The sequence below is a fragment of the Erpetoichthys calabaricus genome, chromosome 5 (assembly GCF_900747795.2).
Source record: "Erpetoichthys calabaricus chromosome 5, fErpCal1.3, whole genome shotgun sequence".
NCBI classification, from domain to species: domain Eukaryota; kingdom Metazoa; phylum Chordata; class Cladistia; order Polypteriformes; family Polypteridae; genus Erpetoichthys; species Erpetoichthys calabaricus.
Genome location: NC_041398.2, coordinates 153,644,890 through 153,658,562, shown reverse-complemented (window position 1 = coordinate 153,658,562; position 13,673 = coordinate 153,644,890). Strand labels below are relative to the sequence as shown.

The window sequence follows — 13,673 nt, the reverse complement described above, 5'->3', positions numbered from 1 at the left end:
TACATACACACATACATATATATATACACATACAGACACATATATATACATATACATATTTACATATCTACATATATATATATACACACATATATATACATATCTACATATATATATACATATCTATATATATATATATTTTTTTTTGTGAAGCTGCCTTTACACAGCCTCTCCGCTGTTTTATAAACGAATGCCATATAAGGCCGTCCTTTCTCCTTGCTTAGCGGTTCTGTATTGTTTTATTGTTCGTTTATTACGATTGTTATAGTTATTGTGTAGCTATTTGAGACTCACTTTTCTGTTCAGGTACCCATTTCCTTTATGTAGTCCGCGGATTCTACGCTATTTTTTGTTCGTTTATTACGATTATAGTTATTTATTGATTCCCTTCTTTAGCTGACTGCCTGCTCATATAAGGCGCTCTGCTGTTTTTTTGTGAAGCAGACTTTACACAGCTTCTCTGCTGTTTTATAAACGAATGCCATATAAGGTCATCCTTTTTCCTTGCTTTGCCAAGGAAGCAGCCTTTTTATTTAATCCACGGGTTTTCTGCTGTTTTATTGTTCGTTTATCACGATTGTTATAGTTCTGTTTGTATACCACATTGTTAGTTCAGCACTCCGGTTGTAATATGACCAAGCCGTGCAAGCTTACTGTTGAGAATGCAATGTATAGTTGTACAGGAGAAAAGCAATCTTGCCTCAAATCAATGGCAACCTTTTGTAGGTCTATGAACTATTTAATGTTAGCTAAGACCCGGCACTTAAAAGTTTCTCACTACAGCAATTTTAACTCCGTTACAAAGTGATCCAAAGTCTCGTTTATACCTCGTGTCTTCTCATTAAACTTGTATGTCGCGAATATGGTATTGCAAACGACAGCGGGAGCGTTTCTATAAACTTAATTTAAACTTACGGTTTACACTGTGCTTTGTTTCCGCAGTAGCTGCACTTATGAATATGCTTGTATGCGTCACTCGCTCGCTTCTTATTGTTTCGCTGCCTTCTCAATTGTGTAATGAATGTTTTCTTCAGCGCTCTTTGGGGCTCTTCCTTGTTTTGTACGTACTGCGTTCACAGTCAGTTCACGTGATTATGTGGGAGGCGTGATGACGTGATACGCAACTCCGCCTCCCACGGCCATTGAGCTGCACTCTATTACAGTATATGGACAAAAAAAGAGGTTCCAGTTATGACCATTATGCGTAGAATTTCAAAATGAAACCTGCCTAACTTTTGTAAGTAAGCTGTAAGGAATGAGCCTGCCAAATTTCAGCCTTCCACCTACACGGGAAGTTGGAGAATTAGTGATGAGTGAGTCAGTGAGTGAGTGAGTCAGTGAGGGCTTTGCCTTTTATTAGTATAGATATATATATATATTAAAGGATTAGCATGATTTTAGCAATAAGGCACTGAAATTCTCCTGCCTCGAATATAATGCATGAAAGCTGCTCTTTTCCTATAGAGATGTGTTATTGTGGTGGTGTCTCACTGTGAGCTATTTTTATGTGTAGTTTTTACTCCTGTATCATTGTGTCTTCTGAAGTAATACATTTACTTGCACTCACTCAGGACTGACTTTCACTCGGTACTACTGATATTCTAAAAATTCAAGTACCTTTATATTTTTGGCATTTAGTATCAATTTGGTACAGAAGTATTATGTCTTGTGACATCTCAATGTAGGCAACAAATTTTTAAAAGAAATAATGGATATAGTTGTACCATTAATCTAAGCATTCAAAGTCAAGGAGGAGGTAAATAATTTAGGTGTAATCATGGACTATAAACTACACCTTAAATCTCATGTTAACTGGATTACTAGGACTACATTTCTCCACTTAACACTAGAATTACCAGAGCCTACAAAAAAAACTCATAAATCCGGCCCACCTTAAATCCCTTCGCACCTCTCCGTCAGCGTCTTTTGTCTTCTAAATGTGTCGATAAGCCCAAGCAGCAAACAGCCCGTTATACCACCACCCCCACCGCCTCAGAACAGGCAAGTTCTCCCAGTTCCTGCCTTGATTGATTATCTGGGAGTGAGCTACCCAGAATTGTAAGGGGAAATAATTTGATGTGTTTTTTTTCTACAACAATCTATGTAAACACATCTTTAAAACAGAAACGCTTTTCATGTTTTAGTAATAAATGACAAAATGTTGACATGAACTATATAATGTGTGAAGGCTGAAGGCCAAATATCAAATAAACACTTTCAGAAAAGGTGCAAGTACAATACGACAGCTTCTGTGGTGCTGTGGTTAGAACTGCCAATTTATAATCTATAGGTCATAAGTTCGAAACCAGCTCCCTGACAAATTTATCATTTTGAGTAGTGAGCTACTCTTATTGTTAATATTATACAATAAAAACATACATTTTATTTGTGTCTGTAACAGCCGGTGTAAATTTATAGTACTTGTAAAAGTTAGCGTTTTTTTTTTTTTTTTTCCCCACTTTTATTCTCTCAGTCACAATCGCGATAGAACACCACGCCTCCCCCACCCTAGATCTGACGTGGTTACTTTTTATCTGAAACTGGGAATAACTAGATGTGAGTGGTGTTTTGAAACAATCGAATTGGAAATTCTCTGATCTGGATGGATAAAAGCTGACACACAAACGCTGGTGAATCTGCCTTCTTCGTATCTCACCGTCACTTAATTTTTTTTTTTATTCAGTTCTATTGAGTGTTCCTGCTCATGCTGAATTAGTATGCACCTTATGGTCCATGATGTCAAAGCTGCACTGACATATAAATGAGACACAGGTATATATGATATTTGGAATAACTCCTTTTATGACCTGTATAGTACATTTCAGAAAATATTGTGGTACTGATGCAACATTACTCATATTCATTTGCACGCCTTCTTGCGCTTGTAATCAGTGACCGCATTTTTTTTTTTTCAACATTGCCCATGCAGTCTCCTCACTTTGGTGCACAGTGCTGTTTCTTTTGTACTCCAGGACATGCAGAGGAAAGAATAGTACAGAGAGGTCAGTTCTGTGCTATATGCAATCATGAGATTCAAATGTTAACAGTTCCCACACACAAAAGGACTGTCCTTCCTGTATTTACGCGCCTCGACAATTGGTCTGGGGGAACTGCCTGGGGCTACACACTACTTCCCCCGGAACGCTTGGTGGCAGCCCCCCTGGGTTGCATTGACGACACAGGCATGGGACTTCAGAGCTCAGCCTTGTTGAACTCTGTGGCCACCACCAGGGGAGCTGCATGGCTTAACGAGGTTAATTATCACCTGAAGCACTTCCGGGTGGGCTATATAAGGAGCCAGCAGCCACCACTCTGGAAGCCAGAGACGGGAGGAGGAGGAGGACAACGCTTGTAGGGAGGAGTGGTGGTGAAGACCAGTGTGTTTTGTTTTGGTGTATTTACTTTGTACTTTTAGGACTGTGCTGTGCTTGTGGGACATGAGAAAGACGCGTGCCTCCCTGTCTCTTTGTGCTGGGTCGGGCACCTATATAGTGCCTTTTTCACAACACATTGTTAAAATGGAAACATCCACATATCAAATAAATACTTTCACAAAAGGTGCAAGTATAATACGACAGCTTCCGTGGTGTAGTGGTAAGAACTGCAGGACTTGTAATCAAGAAGCCGCTGGTTCGATTCTGGCTGCCTCGCAAATTTACAGTTTTGTGTAGTGAGCTGCTCTTATTGTTAATATCATACAATAAAAACATACATTTCATTTGCGTCTGTAAGAGCCAGTGAAAATTTATAGTACTTGTAAAAGTTAGCGTTTTTTTTCACTTTTTCGTAGGCTTTGGTAATTCTAGTGTTAAATTCATTTCTATGGATCACAAAGAAAATGTGTGATGATACGAAATTGAGAGGAAAATACAAACAAAATGTTTCAAAGTATTCAATATGACACACATTGGAAGTACAAATCATGGTATCAGCCAAACATGATGCTAATGATAGTCTTGGATGTTTGTCTGCTGACAATGTGTTTTGACAAAACTAGTGTAGTGTTGCACAGAACAGATAATTAATTAATTACACTCTGTAGAGTTCAGGAAGAGATATGAGAGGGTATATGCTTCAGTGATATTAACATAAAAGGCATATAGTGCCCACTTGCAAGATGATAATACACACTTGGGTTACAATAGGTCTTTACCATTCACCTGCATTTAATGTTAGAATTGGTGAAGCCACTTCAAAACCACATCAGCAGAACCCATGTGCAGATAAATTTCATGCATGGCATGTTTTAACACGAGAATCCCTGAAACCTACAAAAATATCTGTAATGCCAAACCACCTTAAATTCCCTTGCTCCTCCTCATCAGCATCTTTATTTTGCAAATGTGTCAATCAGCACAAGCAGCCTGCTATCCCATCCCCCACTGAGGCAGCTGAAGTCAACTCAAACCAAAATTCTCATAGCTAAAGACTCTTTATCTGGGAGTTAGGTGTCTGGAATTATATAAGGTAAATCAATCCTCTTTAATAAAACCCCTGCGTGCATCCAGTGTCCGTGTGTGTGTGTCTTCTGGTGAAGTGCGCATGCGTGGGCATGGTGCGATGCTTCAAAGCAGATGCTTCAAAGGCCACCTGACGTGTCACACAAGACAAGAGAGGGCGGGACCTATAACATATCGCGCGGCAGATCCAATCGGATTTCGGTAAATGAGGTAAGACCTAAAACATAAAACACGAAAAATCCAATCGGGTACTGAGACACGGAGACCAGCTTCCCCATTGTTGTGCAAGTGTTCACTCTGAGGATGTCAGATTTGCGATTTAAGAACTTTGGCCTAGTAAAGTGTAAAGTGTCAGTTGTTGAAGGGGTTTTTCTAAATATACAAATTTTCATGATATTACAATATGATGACTTTTAAAAGTAGATTTATTTTCGCGCACATTACATCAGTTGCTGGGGAGAATCTGCTGATTGCCCACTGTTGTGACAGAAAATTAAACGCATATTACGGACAGAAAAGCCAGTATTACTGTCAGAGAAAATTATAGGCATTTTACGGGAAAAAATTTAATGAGGTAAAAGGTCCCTTGCCATTTAATATGGACTGTTCCTAATAATGTTTATGGACTACTGTTCTAGCGCCCGTTATTGTAATGGGCTTAATGTCTAGTGATAAACATAAATTTCATGTGTGTTCCGTGTCTACAATGATCTGTGTAAATGTAGGATGATAAGGAAATGCAAGGCAAGAAATGTTGAACACATAACCAAAACAGGAACTTTTATCATGTTATAATAATATTGCTGAAATGCTGACGTGAAGTGTATAATGGGTGAAGACTGAAGTTCACATATCAAATTACTTTCAGAAAAGGTATAACACAACAAGTGCGCTTTTACTTAAGAATATAACTGAGGAAAAAGAAATTATTCAATTCACATGTTGCTGTCGATGTGTAAAAATCAAAGCCCAAATGTCAATCGACACAAAGTAAACATGTCACCTTGGCTGGTGCAGAAGTAAGAACTCCTGTCTTATAATCAAGAGCTTGCAGGTTCAATCCCGGGTCCTCCCCTCATTTATCATTTTGAGTAGTGAGTTGCTATTACATTATAAAAAAAATACATTTGATTTGAGTCTGCAACACCCGGTGTACATTTTTGCATCCTACATTTACACAGATTGCTGTAAACACAGAACACACATGAAATGTATGTATTGCAAATAATGATATATTATTTATCCTATACAATTCTAGACACCTAACTCCCAGAGAAAGAGACTTCAGGTGTGATAATTTTGCATTTCACTTGACTTCAGCTGCCTCAGTGGGGGATGTAATAGCAGGCTACTTGTGCTGATTGATACATTTGCAAAATGAGGAGGTGCAAGGGAATTTAAGGTAGCCCAGCATTACCAATATTTTCGTAGGCTTCAGAGATTCTAGTGTTAAAAGCCAATCAACAGTGAGGGTAAGCATCCAGTGCCCTTTGTGAGAACAGTGAGATCCATGAGGCTATATATAAACATTTCAAAAAGAGTAGCATACTGCAAAGAGAAGACACAGGAGTATTGGATTAACAACAGGCACTTGGGAGTATAGAGGTTGTGTGTTATTTTAACTCAAACTGAATCTGCAATTATTACCTGCTAGTGAACACCAACATGTAAAATAACAAGCCAACTAAACTATTGGTAACTACTTGCAAAGCAAAACAACAATAAACCCACAGTCATTTTAGTCAATATGTACCATTCTCTAAGGCATCCTGTGTGTGTAGTAGTTCCCAGCTCTCACGGGCGATTCTGAAGCACTCCAACATTTCTGCAGAGTCAGGAAATTCAGTTTTGCTTACAAGAATATGACGACCCCGTAACTTTATAGAACATTCTTCATCATCTGAACTCTATGGATGAGAAAAGAATATTAGGAAAAATGACTGATAAGCTATATACAATATAAAATGAATAACAATTAGTGACAATCAACTGAACAAATATATTCACAACTTAGCAATCTTCAGACCATATTATAATGGCATGAATAAACAGATAAGCAATATCAATTTTTAATATCTTATTTTATCAAATCTTTATTGAAAAATCAATAAAGGATACTCTGATCAGGTTTTTATTTTTTAGTGCTGATACTGTTCACCAATTTCATGTTTCATGTCTTTCTCAAAATGTTTTACATTAAAACTCCTGCAAAACCAGATGCGAAGAAGCCAACTAGAGACAACAGGTGTTACCTGTTTATTGTAATTAACAATTCTGTAGGCTCATTGTTGAATGACCATTAAAAAAATACAAAAGTAAATAAATTTCCTTTAACCATTGAAACATATAAACAAGATGTTTACTTCTAATATATTTGCCATAAAATATAAGACCTTACCACAAGAGACAATTTTAATAATATATAATATGTTCTAAAGATGATTATCCAGAAAGTACAAGATTAAAATGCTTACAAAGTTTACAAATAAAATAGACAAATTTGGCTCTTATGGTAACAACTCTGTCTTTTAATCTATGTACTGTTGACAGATGACACTTTAGATTTCACAAATTTGAATTTCACACATACAGTACATTGATTACTAAACAACGTATAAGTTAAAGCTAAAAGTGCAATGTATTTTATTATTATATGCATTCCAAAATAAATTCCAGTAGATGGTGTATCACATACATTAATGCCAAACACAGTAACTACCAGGAGGATAGAAAACAACTTATATAAATATATTGATTATCTACTATTTAACATTTCCTTTATTAAGTTACTGTTTATCTGTTGCTACAATTACAAGTCATTTGCTATTTGTTTTTTTAGCAGTAGTGCTAATGTTTATGCCATTTCACTTGTTGGAATGTAGAACTCATTAAATGTTATTATTACATGCATTAGAAAATAAATTTCAATAGGTTCATGGTTTTTATTTAGTCATATTTAAACAAGAATACCTGAAATTTACCTTTTCAGTTGCATCCAATGAACAGACACAAAGAAAGGTTAAACACACAGACATTCTAAAATATTTACATCATTTGAAAACAAATTCTTTGCTAACCATTTCTAATAGTTTCATGATACATATGAAAAAGTCTACGCTTTTGGACATTTTTATTATCTCCAATATGCTGTATTAAAAGGACATAAGGCACTAGGAAGAGAGGAATTTCTTTGAGCAATTTGTATGGGATTTTAAAGTGACTATCCTCCCTAATTTACTTGTTTTACTAATTTTGTGTGTAACAGCCCCATCTGACACACACTTACCTAATCACTTATGGCAGCCCCAATACCTATTGCTTAATGTCTGGTAATCTGATGGAGCTTTTTTTAAATTTTGATTAATCAGACAACCCAGGCAATTAAGCTGAAAGTGATGACTGAATGGATCACACTGCAATCAACATAACATCCTTGTATACTTTAAATGTACGAGTTTACAGGGAAAACATGTAGAGTATTTGTTTTTTTTTTAAATATTCCAATTAAGTTTATTATCTAGGATAAGTATTAATATCAGTCACTATTTCTAACTCCTGCCTCAGAAACAGATGCAGCATTGTGTCACATTGGCTGACACACAGCTGGAGTTTGCATGCTAACAAAAAAACTGACAGCAGCTTAGACTTTGCATTTAAACATGCACATGCCACAGATGATTGATACTATGAAGAGTGGGAGAGCCCTGGTTTCAAAATTCTACACTTTTTAGTTAAGAACGGTTTCTTGTATCAAGTGATTTCCGATTGCATTGCTGGGTCACTGATTGAACAGTTTGTGGTCTCGAGCAGTCATAGAGAGACAGTATTGAAAATTGCTCACAAACATCCTGGGAGGTCATCTTGACATGAGGAAGACGAGCGATCGCAATTCAAAACAGTTTTATTGGCTGAACTTGGGCAGAGATGTGGAGTTTTGTTAGTCTTGCCTCGGCTATCAAGTTGTGTTCGCTAATAGTAAAGCGGATTTTAAAAATTCAAAAAAGGGTGATAGGGTTCTTGTTTTCATCCCAACTGCCCCGCATACGTTTCTGGCGAAATGGCTTGGTCCTGAAGTGGTGGAGGAAAGAATGGGCCCAGTGAACCATAAGGTTCAGATCCTATATGTTAATCTTTTGAAGGAATGGCATAATCCTAAGGCGGTGTTGGCCACTACAATAAAATACAGTTTATTTTTATATAGCCCAAAGTCACACAAGAAGTGCCACAAGGGGCTTAAACAGGTCCTGCCGTTTGACAGCCCCCCCCAGCCTGGACTCCCAAAAAAACCCCTGTAGGGGGGAAAAAATGGAAGAAACCTTGGGAAAGGCAGTTCAAAGACAGACCCTTTTCCAGGTAGGTTGGGCGTGCAGTGGGTGTCAAAAAAAAAAAAAAGAGGTAAATACAGTACAATACACAGAACAGAATACAAGTAATCCTCAATTCAATATAATAATGCAATAGAAATCTTATAAGTACAGAGCAGAATTCAATACTAGATGATATCACATAGTATGGTTTGGATTTGTTCAGAGTCCTGGAGACCTTGGCCATCAAGCTGCCTCCCCTTATTCAGTCAGTGCTGGGCCTGCCAATCAGATGAAAAGACCCCTCTACCTGATGATTCCTGCAATTCTCCATCAGAGATAACTTTACTTTAGGCAGGCAAAACAACTTGGCAGGTGGGCAGTGGCACCAAGTGCCACTACAGCTGAAATCTCTCAGACTGAGGTTGCTATTGGTGATGATTTGACAGACACTAAGAAGGATGAATTGTTGTCACTGATCAGAAGGAATTTGGATGTCTTTTCGTCCCTGAATGGCTGGACGGCACTTGCAAAAAACAAGATTGTGACTAAACCAGGTGTTAAGGTATAGATGCGCTTGTATCGTATACCAGAATCAAAGAGGGATGTGGTACATGAAGAGGTGAAGCAGATGCTCAAATTGGGTGTGATTTTCGAGAGAGAAAGTGAATGGTGCAGTCCAATTGTTCTGATATCAAAACTAGATTGTTCTGTTCAGTTTTGTTAAATGACTGAATAAGATTTCCAAATTTAAGGCGTACCTGATGCCACATATTGATGACTTGCTAGAGAAACTCGGGACAAGCCTCGTATACTGTACTTCCACCCTACATCTCACAAATGGGTACTGGCAGGTAATTCTTGAGAAATCCAGTTGTTGAAAGGCTGCATTCGCCAACCCAGGCGGGTTGTTTGAATTCACTAGGGTTCCATTTGGTCATCATGGGGCACCTTTAACATTCCAGTGTATGATGGATCAGATTTTGTGGTCCCATCCTAAGTATTCAGAGGCTGAATGATGTGGTCATTTTCAGTAATGACTAAAAGTTGCATCTCAACCGCCTATGAGCAGTGCTTGATAGCTTGAGGCAGGCTGGGTTGACAGCTAATCCTAAGAAGTATAAATTGGGTATATTGATCAGACCTCAGTTGAACAAGGAGGGTGAGGCCCTTGTGTGCGTCCAGAAACACATAATCAGGTTTGTGCTTTCCTCAGACTCACTGGTTATTACAGGAGGTTAATTCTGTATTCTGCACATTACACCCCTCTCACTGACCTGACAAAGCATGGAAAGAATCGCAGCATTGTTTGGTCCAATGATTGTGAAAGATCCTTCTCTGACATGAAAACCGCTTTGTCTTCATACCCAGTCCTGAGGAATCCGGATTTTTCTAACAAGTTCATTCTACAGATGGAAGCGAGTGCAATTGGTTTGGGGGCTGTACTGTCTCAGAGTTTTGATGGGGAAGAACCCTCTCATCACGTTTCTGAGCAGGAAATTGCTTCCCAGGGAGCGTCATTATTCGACAATTGAGAAAGAATGGCAATTGAGTGGGCAGTAGAGGCACTCTGTCAATACTTGTGGGGTAGGTAGTATACCCTGGTGACTGACCACGCTCTGGTCCAGTGGCACTACAGGGAGAAAAATATGAACTCCTGGCTCATTAGGTAGTTCATTACCTTGCAGCTGTTTGATTTTGATGTCCACCATTGTCCGGAGTCAAGACTTTAAAGTTATCCTTTTTCAAGAAAGCATGAGAGCAACAAACCTTGGCCAAGCCAATCTCCAGAGACTGAGCAGGTGGGAGGCAACACTCCCTAGCCAGATGTCCAGACTGGTCACTGAGAAAGCACCTGTGGTTGGTGCCGGCTGCGGAATTTCCTTGAAGGCGTCTTCTGCGTGACCGTTGGTTGGAGGGTCCTCCCCAGTGGCATGGAGATGTGATGGCTGTACAGGAGTAGAAACCAGACTATGGTAGCCCCTCTGAGAGAAGGAGTCAAGTACAGGCTTCCTAAAGTCAACTTTATTGTTGTGAAGACAGCAACAATCAAATGCATTTTCTAACGGGAACTGTCACTTCAGCACAAACAAACATAGCAAGCAAAAGGTGACGCTGACTTTATCCTGCATTAGCTCCTTCCTCAGATTAAAAGAAGAGACAGGCTTCCTTGGAGACAAGACAGAGTGCAAAGCCAGGTCAGCGGCCAGGGTCTCATATATATGTATACACACACACATACACACATTTATATATAAGTGCACATACAAAGAAAAACAAAAATGTATTAATATAATTTGAAATCAAATTAAAAAACGCAGATATTTAACATTTATATATAAATACACACACGAAGGAAAACAAGAATATATTAATATAATTTAAAATCAACTAAAAAACGCAGATATTTAAATTCTGCCTTATTCAATCTGTATCTTAATATTAATGATGAAAAAAAAAGTTGTTGATGGGACAGCATAATAATGTGCTGTAAAATAAACAAAATTATGAAAGATAAATTTAACAGACAACAGGGCCGACACTGCCAGTGTGTGAGGTTTTTTTTTTTTATACTTAACTTCCTGTGCTGATTTGATGTTGCTCCACTTTGCTATTGACTAAGCTCTGCAAGAAGTATTTAAAGTTAACAGTTGGACATTTCTAATTACCACTTCTCCTCTTTCACTTAACATACACTCCACCTTTAAAACCTTCAACTACAAGTACTACTCATTGTGATCTTTTTTATTTACAAAAACAAATAGTTTACAAGTAATCATAATCTGCATTCTTACATATTAACCACAGTAACACTTTCTCTCATCTCTGCGTCCCACTCTTTTCATTATCCATTTCCACATCAATCCTCTCATGTAATGAAAACTACAGTGACTCCTCACTATATCGCGCTTCACCTTTCGCGGCTTCACTCTATCGCGGATTTTATATGTAAGCATATTTAAATATATATCGCGGATTTTTTGCTGGTTCGCGGATTTCTGAAGACAATGGGTCTTTTAATTTCTGGTACATGCTTCCTCAGTTGGTTTGCCCAGCTGATTTCATACAAGGGACGCTATTGGCAGATGGCTGAGAAGCTACCCAACTTACTTTTCTCTGTCTCTCTTGCGCTGACTTTCTCTGATCCTGACGTAGGGGGTGTGAGCAGGGGGGCTGTTCGCACACCTAGACGATACAGACGCTCGTCTAAAAATGCTGAAAGATTATCTTCACGTTGCTACCTTCTGTGTGCAGCTGCTTCGTGAAGCGACATGCTGCACGGTGCTTCACATACTTAAAAGCTCAAAGGGCACGTATTGATTTTTCACTGTTTTGTTTTTCTCTGTCTCTCTCTCTCACCCTGCTCCTGACGGAGGGGGTGTGAGCTGCCGCCTTCAACAGCTTTGTACCGGCGGTGCTTCGCATACTTAAAAGCCAAACAGCCCTATTGATTTGTTTGCTTTCCTCTCTGTTTCTGACAGCCTGTGCTCCTGATGCGCACTCCTTGAAGAGGAAGATATGTTTGCATTCTTTTAATTGTGAGACAGAACTGTCATCTCTGTCTTGTCATGGAGCACAGTTTAAACTTTTGAAAAAGAGACAAATGTTTGTTTGCAGTGTTTGAATAACGTTCCTGTCTCTCTACAACAGGCATGCGCAACCTTTCCGCTATTGACGGCCGCACTACAGACTTTTTACTTTAATAACGGCCGCACTACAGACTTTTTACTTTAATAACGGCCGCCAGTAAGTCCAAGTAAACTTAATAATGTTTTATGATTTATGTAAAAATTTACAGATTACACATTAAAACAGAGTATGATATATCTGACAATATTCAATTTACTGGTCTACATATGTAAAAAAATGTCTACGAAACGTCATATAGGACAAAAAACCATTACAGCAATTGTTTCAGGAAGTTTGGAAAACATCGCCATTAATGGCTTCCTTGCTCTTGCATGTTTGCAGACAGACTTGCAAAGTCAGGGGACTCGCTGGAGACCATTAGCCGTATTCCAGACTCTAGATTGCTGTCTACCAATCGGGTTCGGTACTTGTTTTTCAGATATTTCATTCTGGAAAACGCTGCTTCGCACATATGATGACCGTTTGCTAATGGTGATAGGCAGTGTATGGACTTAGCCACAAGGCCGTACAGGCGTACACTCCCATTTCCTTCTCAGTTCCATATTGGCTAGCCGCTAGTCACGTGACTTCAAATGTACTCCTGGGTGTCAGCCCATTTCAACCGAACTTAATATTCAAGTAAGCAAATCGGCTTTCGGCGTCACCATACCGACCCGGCCGACAAAGATTCCGCGGCGTTGAGACCCCTTACTCGCTGGAGTCCAGAGACCCTACACCTGCACGGCCGCCATTACGTACACTTTAATATACACGTCCACGGCCGCCAAAGTCCTTGCCCACGGCCGCATGCGGCCATACGGCCGCAGGTTGCGCACAGCTGCTCTACAACCTCCTGTGTTTCTGCGCAAATCTGTGACCCAAGCATGACAATATAAAAATAACCATATAAACATATGGTTTCTACTTCGCGGATTTTCTTATTTCACAGGTGGCTCTGGAACGCAACCCCCGCGATGGAGGAGGGATTACTGTACTTCATTAACTGTCACTAATGAAACGAAGCATTATGACTTTACTGCCGTGTGTTTATGCAGCACTAATGTACTGCCGCATTGTCCTGTATACCTTTTCATTTTAGGTAGAAGATGTGTATTGGGGTGAAAAATTAATCTTGCAGAATCCACATTAATCTGCAAATTACAAAAGGTTTGCCACAAGGTTCAATTCTGGTTCCTTATACATGGCACAACAATTGAAAGGATTGTGAAAATTTTGCACGGTTAATCGCTTGAAAGTACATATATAACTACATAGTCAG

At 38.9% G+C, this 13,673-nt stretch overlaps 1 protein-coding gene across 3 annotated transcripts in view; it reads right to left on the bottom strand.

Annotated features, from left to right (window-relative positions):
- The window catches only part of ints10 (integrator complex subunit 10), a 321,144-nt gene that overhangs the window by 115,300 nt on the left and 192,171 nt on the right, over positions 1–13,673 (bottom strand). For all 3 annotated transcript variants that reach the window (XM_051927742.1, XM_051927743.1, XM_051927744.1), the window contains one exon: positions 6,214–6,367. In XM_051927742.1, the coding sequence (XP_051783702.1) occupies positions 6,214–6,367 (154 nt within the window). The remainder of the gene's footprint in view (positions 1–6,213; positions 6,368–13,673) is intronic.